Below are 17,567 nucleotides of genomic sequence, written 5' to 3'. Positions count from 1 at the left end.
TGTTCATTTGATGTAATAGGGGAAATACCTGTTATGAGGATGCTCCCCTTATTTTTGGTAGATGATTTGTTTTTCTAGCAATGGCCAGCTAATGTACATAATTATTTTTTGATATATATGAGGTATATCATTTTTTTTGTCTCTTATGATGTGTATTTATTGATGGTGAATGTATACATGTGATATATTTGAATTTTATTAATGTGATGGTTCATTCCTATGTGATTTACATGTCTCGATGATTACTTGTATGTAACGCTTTCCAGTCTAGGATTTGATTAGTGATGTAGTCAACACCATGATTTTGACTTCTTGATATATGTGAAGATGTGATATGATCAAAATGACATTCTATCTATTGTGAATGCAGGAATTTTTGAAAAAACGAAAGGATCATGAATGTTGAAGCTTCTATTCAACTCTGATACAACAAGTTGTGAATCAAGGAACATATACAGATGACTAATACCTATCTAGGAGGAATCAACCAAAAGACCTATGATGGCATCATATTCTACTTAATTGTTAGTATTTGACCCAATACAAAATCCATTATGATTGAGAATCATACGATCAGGGGAGTATATGTCCTAGGTTGTTGCAGCGAGATTTTGTGACCATCAAGAAGCACCGTCAATGAACCTTTGGTGTTAAGTTGTCAAATGATCCATTTGTGACACATGATGAGAGTATACTTTAGAGTATATTGGTGAGGAGGTGATCATAAAAATAAATCATGGTACATAGCTACATCATAAGGCCAAACGTATGGTTATGGATGTAATTTTTTGGGATAGAGCCCGTTGACAGGGTCTTTGAGATAACTCTCATTAGTATTTGCTAACATGCAAGTGCCTTTAAAAAGGAAATTTTTAAGAATGTAGGTTCCTTTCCATAGGGTTTCAAATTTTCTAGGTCCCATTGCTTCCTTGGCGATGTTATACCAGTGTACTATATTCCCCGTGTTAGATGAGTGAGGGGTGACATAAATATCAAAGGAGGTTTTGGTCCACTTTTTATGGGCTTCATGTGCTGGAGGGATTCCCTATGACTTTCATCAATGTATTCCAATTAGACAGGTATTTTATCTAATGTTAAATATTAAGGATAAAGCTTGATTGTTGTGTGTATGGTAGGGATCTTATACTCGATAGAGTATATGACTTTGACCTTGTAAACCTCATGCAAAGGAGTAAAGCCTGTGGATGCTTTGACTGAGGTATGGTACATCCATAGGGTAGAGAAAAACATGTGATGCAATTTTTTTTGTGTTTGTTCACTGTATGGTGTAACATTGGCTTGAGGACCTTATTTAAAACTTATATTATCCATTAGACTAGGGATAGTATGGGGAAGAAAACTCATGGGAGAATCCAAGGAGTTGAGATAATTATTGGAAAATCTCATTCTCTAAATTTTTTCTATGATTCGAGAAAAGTTCCTTTGGAACGTCGAACCATGTGATGACATGATTGAAGAAAAATTGGGTAGCAGTGTTATCTGTATTATTGAATGTGGGAATAACATCAACCCACTTGGTAAAGTAGTTGACAATGAACACTACGTACTTATGGTCATTCAGAGATGATTGATTTCAAGTCATGAATTTGATGCCCCACTTGCAGAAGGGACTAGTGGCGATGACCGAGTGTAAGGGAGATGGGGGTGCTCTGGATTTGTGGCATAACATTGGCATCATTCGCATCATTTAATGACTGTAATGTAGTCACGAAAGAGATTTGGAAAAAATAACCTACGCAGAGGATCTTTTGGGTAGTGGACATCCCCGAGAGGTGGCCATCGTAGGCTCCACTATGACAATCATTTAGGACTTTCTCAACTTCATTAACTACAAGGCATTGATGTATAATCGTTTGCATGTTGCGGAAATAAATAACATCATGTATCAAGGGGCTTGATGGGGAATGCACCGTTGATCATCGAATGTGAGATCAGGGTTAAGCTTTTAGGTTCTAAGATAGAGGAGAATGTCATTATACCAAGGGTCGTCTGTGGATATGATGAATAGACATTCATGTGGGAAAGAATCATTGACAAGGGGCCCTTATGATTATGAGGGGAGATCTGTAGTGAATTATGTAAGAATGAGAGCTTTATTGTGATTTGGAGAAGCAAAATGGAGATGAAATTCTAGAAAAATAATGACCCATTGGGCATATTTGTGGTTCATCATATGACATGTAAGCAAGCATCGCATAGGATTGATACTAGTGATGATGGTTGTACTTCACCAGATGATGTGGTGTCAAAGCTTTTGTATAGAGTGTATGACGGCTAAGGCAGTTATTCCTGCTAGCTCATAATTTAAAGTAGGTCTTAAGAGGTTTTACTATTATAATAAATGACATGCTCTCTATTACCAATACCTTCTTGGACTAATTTCCCTGCGATGGCTACTTACGATGATAAGAGGTAGAGGGTGTATTCCTTATTGTGGTCAAGTGGGGTTATCAATGGTTCCTATGAAAACATGTCTTTCAAAGCCTCAAATGATTGTTGGACTTGCTCATCCCACTGAAATGGGATGTCCTGATTGAGAAGGCAAAGAAAACCATGCACACAAGTGGCATAATCGGTAAAAAGGTGTCATAAGAAGTTAGCCCTACCCTATAGGCTTTGTAGCTTCTTCAGAGTCTTAGGTGGGGGGGATCTTGCGAATGGCTTGGAATTTCAGATGGTTGACTTAGATACAATGGTAGAAGACTATGAATCCTAACAAAATTCCTACATTTACATAGAAGACACACTTAATAGTGTTCAAGAATAGGCTATACTGCTGACATTGCTGAAATATAAGGTTAAGGTCCCCTAAATGATCTGAGAGATTCTTGGATCCGAATTTAAGGTCATCGAAATAGGTGAGGATAGATGAGTCAAATCTTAAAACATGTAGTTAATTTCCCATTGAAAAGTGGTTCTAGCATTTTTAAGTCTAAAGGGCATAACATGGTAGGAAAAAGTACCCCATGGGGGGGCGAAAATTGTTTTGTACCCATCCATATTGTAGATTTGAATTCGATTATAGCCTAAGAAGTAATCCAGGAAGGACAAAACTTGATGTCTTGCGTTAGCGTTAATAACTTGATTGAAGAAGTGTGTGGGATAATTTTCCTCAAAGTGTATTTTATTAAAATCCTAAAATTTAGTACAAACTCATATCGTTCCCATTTTTTTCATAAAGGGTACAAGATTAGAAACCCATGATGTGTAGGAAATAGGTTATATGAAGCCAACTTTATGAAGCTTGTTGATTTCTTATCTAATTTCCTCTACAGTGGATTGGTAGAGCTGACACTATTCTTTCCTAATAGGGTAGGCATGAAGCCATGTTTCAACATGATGCTTTTCAATTATAGGGCTATTGTGAGACATTTGTGAGTGTGACCATGCAAATATTTCCCTAAACTCCTGGAATAGGTCTTTGTAAGAGGTAACTTCTTCAGGAGAACAAGTTATCTGCAACGATATTTCTTCAATGGTGCCTAGCTTGGTTGAGATTTTTACCTTGATCTTGGGTGAGATGTTGGACATATTCACTTCTTCAAATGCATCAGGCACTAGAATAGGGTTTTTGAACCAATATATGACATCTGCTAGTAGAAAATCCTTGGTTTCTATAATGCAAGTGGTGTTAACTAGTGCACTGGTAGGAAGAAAGAGTGATGGTGCATGACATCCCATGGGAAATTGGGTTCTATCATGGCCTCCAAGATATTCTCATCATAACAAAAGTTGTTTTCAAATGGTGATGGAACTTTTGATAGGTCATGAGGCCATGGTTGGCATATGGAAGTGTTGCTTGACAATCATTGAAAATATTCCATTGTTGCCACTCTACTACCAACTGATGTTGACAATGCATAGACAAGATGAGTCCATGCAGTCATTGGTGGTACAACCTTTGCAATGGTTGAAGCAATCTTGACACCATGGAATGACAAGTACAATACATTAATCATGGTTCCTATGAAGGAAAAAATGAATCGTATGTGATTTTTCTTCTCATCAACACTAGGGGGTGGGAGTATCTCTAATATGGTCACCTGATGGTGAGTGGGAGAGGGTTGAAAAGAATTTATTGACATCCTAGGTACCAAAGAGTTGTCCTCTATGGGGGGAAGCTCTACTTGATTTGCATGCGAGGGGTGCCACACTATACTAATATGTCCAGATATCTTAAGAAGTGGACATGTGGATGAAACATGTGAAGTGATGGTATAGATATCACATGGATGTAAAGAATATAATGTAGCTCTTGTGGTTATGTAGTAGATAGTCTGTGTGGCAGCATCTCTCATAGTTCCTAACAATGAGTTGGGACTAACATACTGAGGTTGTGTACTTATAGTGGGTGTGTGCCACCTATCGATCTTAGCTTTAGTAGTAGCAGGAAGAATGATCGAGGGCTCAACTTTAATGTTGTAAGGCTGCCCATGCTTCTCAGAATCTAGGGAGAGTTGGAAATGTTGTGTGTGGTGCACTTATGTGCAAATACAACAATTATTGTGATTGCAGCCTAATTTTTTGGGGGAGTAAATCGAGTGGTCAGAATAGAAGAATTGAAGAAACTCATAAGATATTTAAAATCTAGACTGTGTTTGATTGAATGTCCTTGTTTATCACACAGGACACATGAATGAACTAGTTTTGGTGTTGTTGGTTTAGTATTTTTTTTTGATAGTGGAGACTAACATTGTTAGGTCCCTATACTACTAGTGTAACCCCTTATTGTTAATATTACAACCCCCTTATTATATTGTTGTACCTATGTAGTCCCAATATTGTTATTATTGTGACCCATAGAAGCCCACTATTGTTATTATTGTGCCCTTACATTATTATTGTTATGTCGGCTCTTATTATATTATGACCCCTTAGACTCCTATATATAGAAAGGAGGTATTTTCATTTGTATCATTGAATAATTGTTTATTTTTGTAATGTAAAGGAGGTTGACCCCTCGAAAAATAAGGGAAAAGATCTTTAAAAAACAATTTATTAATCCTATTCTTCCATCAATATTAAGTTGTGATTAGAGGGCACTCGGTATGTTTAACACACTAATGTACACTGGTATGGGATGGAGTGATATTTTGAGATGATTTATGATTTGTGCGCGTGATCATTCAATTCACTTACGCCTAAGTCCACACCTGTTATGAATGATAATAACACTTGACATATTTATGTATTTTGAGATGATTTATGATAACTCTTCAAAAGATGTATTCGAATGAGTCATATCTTAAAATATATACATACACTTATTTGAATTATCATATGAGGTTTTCAAATAGGATTTCATTTTTAAAAGTGTGAATTTATGTGTAATAACAAATTATAAATAAAAAATATCTATCGTAATATGAATATATACCATTATATGTTTTTTTAATTGTATAATGGGGTAAATTGTTCAATTTTAATGATGTGATTTTGATTTATTTATAATTGGAAAGGTTTATAATCTATCTATGTTTATTTTTCATTAGTATAACGAAAGTGGTGTATGAATATATAGCCTAATATGCTTTTAATTATATAATTGGGTAAATTGTTTAATTTTAAGGATGTGATTATTTAAATTGTTTGATTTATTTAATTGGAAAGGTTTATAATCTATCTATGTCTATTTTTCATTAGTATAACAAAAGTGGTGTATGAATACATCTAGGTTCGACCATGGATGGATTCTCGGACACTTGACTGGCTCTGATGTGTTGATGGGAGGTCTCGGCTAAGTTGAAATGTTTCTCCTGGATTTTGGTCCACAACAGATCCTTAGGATATTCTCACTAAAAGGGGCTTTTTGGGCTGTAGCATTTGTGCGCTCTGTAGATCAGCTTCGGAGGATAACACTCACTTGTTTCTGGATTGCCCTTTTGCTCTTTCAGTTTGGGAAGATGTTGCCTCCCTTCTCAACATCAACCTTGCTATTGAGCAATCCCTCTATTTTGGAGTGGCTTCAATGATTCCCCTCTACACTTTCTGGGGTATTTGGCAATATAGAAACATTGCAATCAATTTCCTATCTGTCGGCGCTTTGTTCTCTACATGGTTAGTTACTTCATGGAGATTGGACCACATCAAACTTCTTCCATATGCGCCCTTGGGCTCATAAGCCCCTTGATAATGTTTTCCATATTCGGTTCTTTGATGGAGCCTCAGCTGGAGGGAAGTGCGGCTATGGTGCTCTGAATCTGTCCATAGCATCCCTTCCATTTTTTCTAGTCTGTTGGGCTAGGTACCAACACCCGCACAAAATTTTTGGCTCTATGGGGTGTTCTCAAATGTTATCTATGGCTTGCAGTGGACAAGTTCATGGTAGCAAAGGACTCTAAGGTCACTATTGATTGGATTAAGGGAGTCTATCCTCTCTGTGTTCTCTCTCTTTCCCTTTGGATTATGTAAATTCAAGTATTGAAGGAGGCTTTCCAATTGATTTCCTTCTGCCATATCTTAAGAGAGCAGAGGTAGACTTGTATCCAAGAAGGGGATCATCATGCAACATGACTTGATTAGATATGAATACTATGATCAGGTTGCAATTATCAGTGAGGGGTCCTTTTCCATTGTGTGAAGGTGCTCTCTCTCTATCAGTCTACTTCCCATGGATGGTCATTTTGGCTTTGTTCCTAATTGTTTTGGGGCTCTTACAACTCTATTCAACTGCCTCCAGGTAGGTTTTTGTTGTGTTTTTCCCTTAGTCAGGATAGTAAATGTGTACTTCTATTTCCAGATGAACACTGCTAGCTAAAAATATCTAAGACACTATACATATGTAGTACCCTTATATATATCTATATATATATATATATATATATATATATATATATATATATATATATGAAAGGGTGTTGTTTTCTCTTTTGAAAAAAATCATATTAATAAGGTGGTTGAAATATGTCATTTTCTATTTTCTATATACTTATGGATAGCTAATGGAAAATAATGGAGTTTTCTTTAGTGCGACTTTTTAGACTTTTCGGTGCTGGAATACAGAGGAAAAATTTGAGGTGAAATCTTGATTTGTGTTATATAAACCGGTTTTTTTACTATATATATGGATACAACACCCCGAAAAACCCCTAGGGCACTTCGATTGTTGGGTAACCCATCAAGCTTGTGATTTCAATAAATTTGTGCTGAATATTACAAAAATTAAACCAAGAAACTAAACAACTCGGAAAATAATACCTATCTAATTAATTCAACCTGTATTTGTGCTAATTATTTTATTAATATAATATTTAAATGGTAAAACTTATACTATGCCAAACCTACACTTTTAATAATTCTTTATCTAATTTCAAACCAAATTCTTAGAAAAAATTATAGTGATAGTAAAAACAAAAAATTATAATAATTAAAGGACTCCCAAAAGAATACTTTTATTTATATTTTGGACAAGTCTATAGAAGCCAAGGAATTGCCCACTTTTGACCAGAATCCAGGCAAAAAAATTTAACAAATTTTATGGAAATAATATTTAAATCATGTTTTTGAAAGTAGAAATAACAGCAACTTCAAAAATTTCTAAAACAGTCAAAATTTTAAAATTTAACAACTATAACCTAAATTTACAAAAATTAAAACTTTTATTTTTCATGTGGTAACTTATTAGCCAAAAATCACATCTCATAAATGGCGCAGCAGCTCATTAGGTGAGACTAGTGTAAGAGCAAAGAGCATCGATTCAAGTTGCAAACGTCTTTGGTAAACCTCTCGTCAGCGCAGGTGGTGCAGAGCAGCCGATTAAATATGACAAACAATGGACGTGATGTCACATGGGCCTAATGTAAGGAACAAAGTATTCGTGTACGTTGGTACGCTAATTCGAATTGGCCACTGTAATTCTGGTGGAATCATCGAAAGTGAGAATTGAATTCAACTTGAGAGAATGAACGATCTTGCGAATCTGCAATGAATATACTCTTACTTTTGAGATACAAACAAACTCTAAATTAAATAATACAAAATTTTAAAAACAAACTCTAAATTAAATAATACAAAATTTTAAAAATAAATAAATAAATAGCAGCATGTAAAACATTATTTTTAGAAATTAAACTAATTTAAATTTAATTCTTATCTAAATTGACGAAACATAGAAACTAAGATATAAGTTTTTTTAATAATATAAGATAATTATATATTTAAACATTTAATCTTCTTACTATTTAATATTTAACAAATGAAAATTTAAAATAAATTTAAATTAATAATATCATTTACATAGAAAAAAATAATTTGTTTTAACAAATTGGGTTGAGAGTTATGCAGAATTCTAACTCTTTTTTTTTTTTTGCCAAATTTTAATTATTGTGGTAAGATTTTTAAATTTTAGCTACTCATATATTCAGTGGAAAATAGGATAGATATTTGTAGAATAGCCAAAATTCAATTGGCTAATCCAATAAAGAGACTATGGAGATGCTTACCTGAAGTAGTTGTTTATCATAAATTTGAAGTTCAAATTGGATTAGTGAATATATACAGTATATGCCTGACTATGCACTCATCAGAATTTTTTGGAAATTTAAGTGTCTCAAATAACCATAACTCATTGGATTTACAACAAATATAAGCTTAAAGGCCAAATTAAATTAGAATTTGGAGCAAATGGCTTTTTAACCATTACTTTTACAAGTATAGAAGTTCGAGAATGACCCCTATTTTTTTTAACTCAGCAGGACTCTACTTGTTGTTTTGGGTTGAGCACTTTGTTACCAACAAAGAAGATTTCATAGTGGCACCCATATGGATTCGTATGTACACAATGCCAAGGGTGTTTTGGGATAATGAGATTCTAGTGGAAATTGGGAATGTTCTGAGGCAACAAGACAAGAAAAATATATATCTTATTCCGTCTACATTAACATTTTAGGGTCTTCGCAAGCATCAATTGATATTTACTATGAAGGTGAATTTTGGATGTACATGCTTGACTATGAGCACATTTCTTTTAGATGTTGGTGATGCCATCAATATGGCCATTTATATGAAATTTATACTTTGGTGGTTGCAAATAATAACCTTGAAGCCTCTCTGCCCGAAGATAGTGGTGGGTTCATGATGGTAGAAAGGAATTAGTGCAACCCTATAACCCCCCATGTGACTCGACATCCCCAAGCACAAAAAAGGGTAGAGGTGAGAGTTGTTGTTTAGAATATATATGAGTCACATGGTTATTTGGAACCCACAAGTCCCATCATGACAAAGTAGTCTCTAAACATGCATATAAAGGACTCTATGGGTCCTCCCTCCTCATTGACTAAGATGTCGCCAACATCTGATGTCTAGACACCATAATCTATTACTCTGCAACCTTTGGCCCAACCAATAGCTAAAGAGACTAATCAACCACAACTTCCACCAATATTTCTTCATGTGGCTCCATATGGGATAGAGAAGCTCCTTGAACAAGTGAAAATAATGGATTTGGACTCATTGAATATTGTAGAATTAGCAAAGGCATGGAAAGGTAAGGACCCATTTACTCTTCTACAACACCAGGTGTGTCTACTGGGAAAAGCATATCTCAAATTTTTCCATCTTGGAGCAAAGTCGAAGTCGATTGTGTCTAGTAGCAGAACATTGGGAGTGTAGACTCACTCGCTAAAGGATCTAGTGAAGCCACATGGGGAGGAAAGGAAGAGGGGTTGAAAAACTAATTTACACTTGTTGGACGAGATTAGAGGCATATTAGTCAAACCCATGCGACTTGGAGTTATCTCAGAGGTATTATGCAAATCCAACAAACATCAAACATGAAAATAGTCTCATGGAATATGAGGGGCCTTAATATTAAGGGTAAAAAAATGATCCTATGAGAAAAATGGTAAGCATAAGATACTTAAATCATGATGATCCAGGAAACTAAATTACCAGATGAGACCCTCTCTCATATTATTAGGAAATGGGCTAGAAACAAGAGGAAAAAATGTCAAAGTAGTGGCAATAAATGCTCAAGGGAACTTTGGAGGTCCAACCGTTATATGGGATGGTCAAGACATTCAAGTCACCAAAACATTTGCTACATTATCTATTTTGAATATACAATTCTAATTAATTAAATGAGGGGAATACTACCATCTTTCAAAGTGTATGGTCTGACCAATCTAGATGATAAATCATTGTTCCTCAAATATGTTATATATACTTGCATCTTAATTCCCCCTGTCCATGGATAATTGGGGGCGTTTTAACCTTATTAAATCACTCACAAAGAAGAAAGGAAGTATTAAAGGCTAGATACTGAGGAAACTTAGTTTTAGTAAGAAATAGATTCATCCCATCTTAATTAGGTAAATGCATTGAGGGGCATGGAAACATGCCCCGGGGTGTTTAATGCAAACATGCACCATCTGACTGCTTCATTAACCTACTATTATGGAGAAGTGACATCAAACAATGGTAAGTCACATAAGCTTCCTACATGCAGAGTGCAAGTGAAATATATAAGTGCATGCGGGCACACTAATGAGCATTTGCAAATTTGTTGTAAATGGTTTACGGAAGCCAATGCTCGATAGTGTAGTAGGATGGCGAAGCGAAACCAAGGAAGGAATATTTGACGTTTGGTATTAATTTGGAATGTCTCAGAAACATTATGGGATCTCATATCCATTTGACCACACACTGTGGTATAGCAAAGGTGGGAATCAAGTTTGCATGGCCTCCTTTTGGAAATAGTAATATTGTTTGCAACTCTGTTTCGAGGATTTTCTAGTTACTTGAACTATATTGTAGTAACATTAGTGGGGAATTTTTTTAGATCGGAGTGAGACACTTTTTTTCCATTTTGTCTTTGTTTCTCTTGTATAGATTATCCCTATTCTTGGTCTGGTCATTTGGAGGGGTAGTTTTGTGCTCTGGGTTTTGGGTGGTGATATTGACGAGGAATTGGGGCAGGACTGGTGGTTCATGATGTTTTTGTTAGTTCTTAACTTGTTTTGAAAGAATTGTTCCTTCTCCTGGTTTGGTGGCATCTGATTTTAATCTTGGTCCTTTTTATCTATCATTGGAGTGGTCTTGTCTTACTAGTCTATGGGTTTGAGTAATGCAACTCTGTGTGGACGTGATATTGAGTCGGTTGGGTGTTTGAGATGGGTCAAAAGTTTCCCTGTTGTATGGTGGAGGGCGTGACATTGGGAACATAGGGTGTTTGGCTTTGGGTTCTCATACATCCTCTACTTGTAGTCCTGAACGGTAGGTCAATCTCCTAGTATCATGGTTCAATTCCTAGCTGAGAGTGGGTCCAACAAATTGGAACTTGGAGGAGCACAATAATTCATAAGTGGGGGAAATTCAACTTTGTCTTGGATAATGTATCTCTCTATCTCTATGTGTCTTTGGTTCTTGTTCTCCATTTTGGACTATCAATATTGAAATATTGGAGTGTGGAGAGGCCCTCCTGCAAAGTTGTGGGTTAGTGGAAGAAGAACCTTTGGTAGTAGAGAGGGCCTAAACTCTCCATTTCTTCGTGGTTGGCTATCTTGTTTCTCTTATTGGTTGCTCTCTAAACTAGCCAACTAGGAAATTTATTATCCACTAGCTTTTGGTGGCCTTGTGTTTGTAGCCCCCTTATTAATTAGATTGGGTCGAGGTTTCAATTGGAATATTTAGTGGTTGGGTTACTCTTGTTGTGTGAGTAGGCTTGAGCGAGGAGGGATTTCAATTTTTATTAACAGTGGGCCCAACAACTGCACACTTGTATGCAACACCGAATAGAGGATTTTGCTTCTCGCTATTGGGAATTCACAGGTGACCACATCGACAAAGACATTTTTCAATTAGAGGGGGAAGCTTCTACTCATAGGAACCACCAATCCGATACCGAGGTTCTGACTTAGTCGGTAGATTAGGTTCCTGATACTAGGCATATGTGAGGCAAGTTCAATCAGTATATGCAACAACAGATTTATACTAGCAAATGAAGTTTTTGCTAGGGAAGACTATACTGGATAGACATGAGTAATGCATGGACATTCTACATCCCCTAGAACACCTATACAAGAACCTACAAGACCTAGATGGGAGAATGGAGAGGATTGAGAAGCACCATGGCATTGCCCCAGCTACGAGCGAAGCACTAGAGGATCCAAATGTGCCCATTCTAGTGATAGGCTTGGATTCTTAGCCATCAGCTTGATGATGTCTTCATCATGGTTTGTGTTATCTTATCTCCAGTTTTCGTTGTATTAGGTCATTTTAGTTAGCATAGTAGTTATAGCTTAATTATTGTTGTGGCGTTTAATTATCACATATCACTATCATCGTTAAAGATAATATATTTTTAGATATAGTTTGACTTCCCAATAAAAACTAACTTAGTTTTTGGTACTCCTTAATATATATCTTAAAATTTTGAAATTAATAAAATTCACCCCAAAAAAATTGTTTTCCTAAATACATACATTAAATGTTAAACTATTCTATATATTATATAGTTAAACTATACAATTACATATATTATAATTTTACATCTTATTATTATTAAATAATTGAATATAAATATAAAATTTCATATTCTATATTATAATTTAGCTGTCATGTTTTTATATTATTATTAAATAATTAAATTTAAATATAATTTTTCATATTCTATATCATAATTTAGTTATGTTTTTATGATTTCTTTTAATGTGTTTGCATATTTATTATAAATCAACCATTTAATTTATATAAAATAGGGTTTTGGATTTACATGAGATAGGTTGTGGAATCACAGTTGAGAGACCTTATTATATCACAAGCACGAAGTTTGGTTTTCGATTTTCATGAGTTTGGTTGTGGAATAACATGTGAGCGTCCTTTGACCGTTCCTTACCCGTCGTGATTGGCGATATTTCGAGTCTGATAGGGTGACCGTGGACTAATTTTTCCACGGTCAATTATATGCTTTTTTTTCACCGTTCCTTACCCGTCGTGATTGGCGATATTTCGAGTCTGATAGGGTGACCGTGGACTAATTTTTCCACGGTCAATTATATGCTTTTTTTTCAGGGTATCGTGACAGGGTGATTGTGGATTATTTTTTTCACGGTCAATTATATGTTTTTTTTTAGGGTATTGTTGTTGGAAAAATCACTGCACTTCTATAGAATCCGTAATTTTCATGTTGGGGATTCTAGTTACTGGGTTGTAACTTTTACTAAAATTTGTGGGTTTTGGTGTAATGGCAAATCTCCACATGGTATCAGAGCCTTAACCCAAGTTTGATTCCCCCAAGTTGTATTTGAGGGAGGTGTTGGAAGAATCACCACACCTCTATGGAATCTTTAATTTCCACCCTGCAGATCCTAGTTACTGGCTTGTAACGTTTACCAAAATCTGCGGGTTTCGGAGTAACGACAAACCTCAAACCTCCACAAACCTCCACAATCGTGTCTTGCTACCTGATGCAGGAGCATCTAGCTAACAGGACAAAGACAAAATGAAGGCGGTATGGTCTGTGAAAGGGACGGAGGAGTTAACTCACTGAATGGATAATGTGCTTGTGTTTTTTTTTTTACTTTTATTTCATTAAGTTGTCTAAGTTAATTGAGTGAACAGTAATTAGGAACAGTAGGAATTAGTTAGTGTCACTGTTCTAAATAGTTAATTTACCTTTGTTAAAAAATGTTGAACCACAATCAAAAGTTCTGTAGATGTAACTGATCAAACATAACTAACAGCAGTTAGTAATAGTTTCCTAACAATGTTTTTAAAAGAGAAATATAACACAATGAAAAGGTTCGACTATCAGATAAATGAAAAACAAAAAAGGGTTGTAGTTTTCTGTGAATCTTCTCCTCTTCAACGTCCCTAAGACTGTTTACATTATTTCTGTGAAATTACATTTGTTTTATGTATAGTGTAGACTGTTGGTAATATCCTTACAGGTTATAATGCGACTGGAGTGACAACAAAAACTAGAGGTAGAACGTAAGAACACAGGTTGCAGGCGGATTCAAAGAACGTGCGGTGGAAGACCAAACAAACAGACTTCGAGACCACATATATAACCGAAAGCCAAGAAGTCGGAATTAACGAGCAAAGGCAATCAATTAGATTCTAAAATTGCCAGATATGCGAATCTATAGTTCATATAGCTTCATAATTGAATCAATATAAACCAGAAGATAGCATTCTGGTTTTATATATATATATATATATATATTCTATTCAAAACAAAAGAGAAAGAACCCATTCCATAAATATATTACCCATACTTATGTCAAGCTGGAACCAGATACAGTAACCCTTGACCCATTACATTACAATAACCAAACAGTAGTGTCAATCTACAGCGCGAAACTGTGTACAGACAGTGACTCGTAAAACATAAATACACAGACCCTAATAGTCATAGCATGAAGCCGAACAAAAACAACTAGCAAACAGAGAACGACACTACTCGTGTCCAATTGGAGTAGACAAATTCCCTGACGTCGAAACCCTCGAGCGGCCATACCGGCAACAACAAACAGCGAACGGAATAAGTGCCGACAATACCAAGAAAAGAGGACTCGAAAACTTAATAAAGTAAATAAATCACAGTTGGTTTGTTTACTTGACGAGGGCAAGCCGCGGCCGTAACAACTCCACCTGGTTCCCCTGCTCACGAGGAGCCAAAACGTTCGGCAACTGAGAAAAAAGGAACAAACACATCGAACAGGGGGACTTACACTGAGAGTGGCGGAGAAACCGAAGAAATTTGACAGCGTAATTCTGCGAGGCCCGTGGAAAATCGAGCTTGGAAACGACTGCAACAACTATGGGAAGCACAGGCACCAGAACTGCATACCAAGTAGAAAGGAGCGCAGAGACACAATAACTAATTACCATCACATAACAACAACAGAAACTTGGCATAAATAGGAAAAGAGCCGAACCTACCAGGTTGATATAACCCTTGCCGAGTGGGATAAATTTCCAGGTCGAACCCTGAACCAGGGGAACGAAACCACCAAAATCCACATCCAAACCGGGAAGAACCGCCAAGAGCGCATAGCTCAGAGAACCGGGAGAATGAAAGAGTGAACGACTTGGGGGCGAGTTTGAGAACGCCTATACCAAGGCGGGCTCCGGGAATCCCAAGGAGGGACAGTGGTCAAACAACCGGAGACCAGCGTACCAATCACAAGACCCATCATTAGCGCCGGTTAATCGATTTGTATAGATAAAAATCTCTGTTTAATTATTAATTGCACTGTACTCCCGCATCAGAATAACGTTGGAGGCGTATCACGTGGGCTGGCCCCATCACTACCGCAGTTCAATTATTTGGCTCCAACAGTTGCTTTCCAGTACCTAATCTCGTAATACTGTGATTTTTTGTTTTTGATCTCCACTGTTTGCTAATCACCATCCCTAGTCATATTTCAGTTCGCAACTCCTTATCGCTGGCCAACAGCCACCTTCTTTTAGCAAGGAGAATCTAATTGCACTATATATATTGGACGGCCCTGCCAAACAGAAGAGACGATGCTAATACCGTGTGTCTCTTCCAAGCAGTGGAGATTATCGAATGTGGAACTATTGAGGAAGAATTTCAATAATGGGAAGGTCTCCTAGCTGCTGGAAAGAAGGGCTCAACCGCGGGGCCTGGAGTGCAAAGGAGGATATGATTCTTTCCGACTACGTTAGAATTCATGGCGATGGTGGATGGACAAATCTACCCCAAAAAGCAGGTGAATCTCAGAGAATCTCTATTATTGCTGAAGTAAATTTGAATGAAATGCTAAATAAGCGGACTGATTTTGTTTCCTAGGTCTTAATCGGAGTGGAAAGAGTTGTAGATTACGCTGGTTGAATTATCTTCGTCCCGGCATCAAACGCGGAAACATTTCCCCCGATGAGGAGGAGCTTATTATACGGATGCATCGCCTCCTTGGCCATCGGTATGCGGAGAATGACTGAACATCATTTATTTATTCATTGGACTACCATGTCGGGGTGTCTAAAAATTTTGAACCGTTTGCAAAGTGTGACGCATGTTACAATCGATGCAGGTGGTCGCTGATTGCAGGACGACTACCTGAGAGAACAGACAACGAAATCAAGAACTACTGGAAGACTCACATCAGCAAGAAGCTGTCGTTAATAAACCAATCTTCGACTACAGAGAATCTGAAGATAAGATCAAAATCTCCTGCTCTCGTAGAGAATCATGTGTTAGTAAAAATCCCCGTCATGAAAACAACAGCGATGAGTGAAACTGAAATGGTAATATCCAACGGCTTCAACGGTTATGAATGCAGTAATCATATTTCACAGCATGGCTTTAAATCGTCTAATATTAAAGCAACAAAGAATTTCTCCAAGCCGTTGTCCGGCCTACCTGTGACTGATCCGATCGGACACGATGATTCTAGGTCCATTGCAAAGGAAGGTATAAACTCTACCTGCTCCATGTCGACTATAGTGGAGAGCGGGACATCCTCAGATTCGGAACTTTTGGGAGGAGACGCAGCTACTTTAACAGACAGGATGTTTGATTTGAACGATCTGTTGTTTTCAGATTATAATCTTATCTCTTCTACATCCGAGATTTGCACAGGCTTTGGACTAGAAGAGTTCTACACGCTGCAACCAGCTACATTGGCCGAGGAGGCGATTCAGTTTGAAGTCACATGTTCCGATGAAAGAAATATGCAGTCCGCTATCAGTTTTACTTTCGGCAATGATCAAGGAATGGTAGATTTCGAGGGTAGCTGAAAACACTTAGATTGGATTCATGAACTCGATTATATACAGAAATAAAGTCCGTAGTCGCCGAACTCACTCTGGTTGGAAACCAAAGAGGAGTAAGAGGAAATAAATACAGGCAAGCTTGATCTTAAACTTTAATAAAAGTTGACAGATCCCATAGGAATCATGATATATAGATATTCTGTCATAGCAAATGTAATGAATAAATCTCCTGCTATGTTGGTTTAATTTGGATATACTGTAGATTTATGTATGGAAGATATTAAGAACCTCTGCTACCCTTAATGTTGAAATTCAATTTCTATGAATATGATGCAGTTTGACTTTGGAGTGGTGTGTGTGAATAAAGTGCGAGTATGGATGATTTAATGACTTCATTTATCAATTCACTACTAGTTTATTTGTTATGAGCAAATATTTGTTTTTCCGAGTGTGATTGATATATGTTTCCCAAAACTGATTGCTTGGAAGCTATCCGTTTGAATTTTGGTTGTGTTCTTTGCAGATTTTGGGTACGCTCTATTGAAATTTTGGGTAACTATATGTGTGATTGAGATGCGTTCAGAGAACTGATTGCTGCGAGGTAGAGATTTGTTGCTATTTTGAATAATTGTGCGTATGATTGCTTTCATTATGTTATTTATGGGATTCAAACATGTTTCCAAAGACTGAATGTTAAGAGGGAGCGAATTTTTGCTATTTTAAGTGTAATTTGGGCGATCGCTTTCTTTAAACTGTGCTCAGATGGTAAGTGTGCACTTGGGATAACAAATCGTCATTCGATTGCCATTCCTCTAATATTTCCTAAGTAGCTGTCATGGCCTTCTATATATAAATATTCGTATCCA

At 36.6% G+C, this 17,567-nt stretch overlaps 1 protein-coding gene across 1 annotated transcript; it reads left to right on the top strand.

Moving 5' to 3' along the window:
- The first annotated feature begins 15,565 nt into the window (after positions 1–15,565).
- LOC149264157 (uncharacterized) lies at positions 15,566–16,725 on the top strand. Its single transcript, XM_089396273.1, has 3 exons — positions 15,566–15,698; positions 15,779–15,908; positions 16,020–16,725. The coding sequence occupies exons 1-3, from the start codon at positions 15,566–15,568 to the stop codon at positions 16,723–16,725; spliced, it is 969 nt and encodes a 322-aa protein (XP_089252399.1).
- The last annotated feature ends 842 nt before the right edge of the window (positions 16,726–17,567 follow it).

The sequence above is a fragment of the Pinus tabuliformis genome, chromosome 6 (assembly GCF_031772625.1).
Source record: "Pinus tabuliformis cultivar Carrire ecotype Pingquan chromosome 6, CPIR1, whole genome shotgun sequence".
Lineage (NCBI taxonomy): Eukaryota > Viridiplantae > Streptophyta > Pinopsida > Pinales > Pinaceae > Pinus > Pinus tabuliformis.
This window is presented reverse-complemented; position numbering and strand designations above follow the sequence as displayed.

Bases quoted from the DNA above. Each gene is read 5' to 3' on its own strand.
- LOC149264157 (XM_089396273.1), top strand. From the start codon at position 15,566: ATGGGAAGGTCTCCTAGCTGCTGGAAAGAAGGGCTCAACCGCGGGGCC. The intron at 15,699-15,778 runs GTGAATCTCAGA...TTTGTTTCCTAG, and splicing joins AAATCTACCCCAAAAAGCAG to GTCTTAATCGGAGTGGAAAG. The intron at 15,909-16,019 runs GTATGCGGAGAA...CAATCGATGCAG, and splicing joins CATCGCCTCCTTGGCCATCG to GTGGTCGCTGATTGCAGGAC.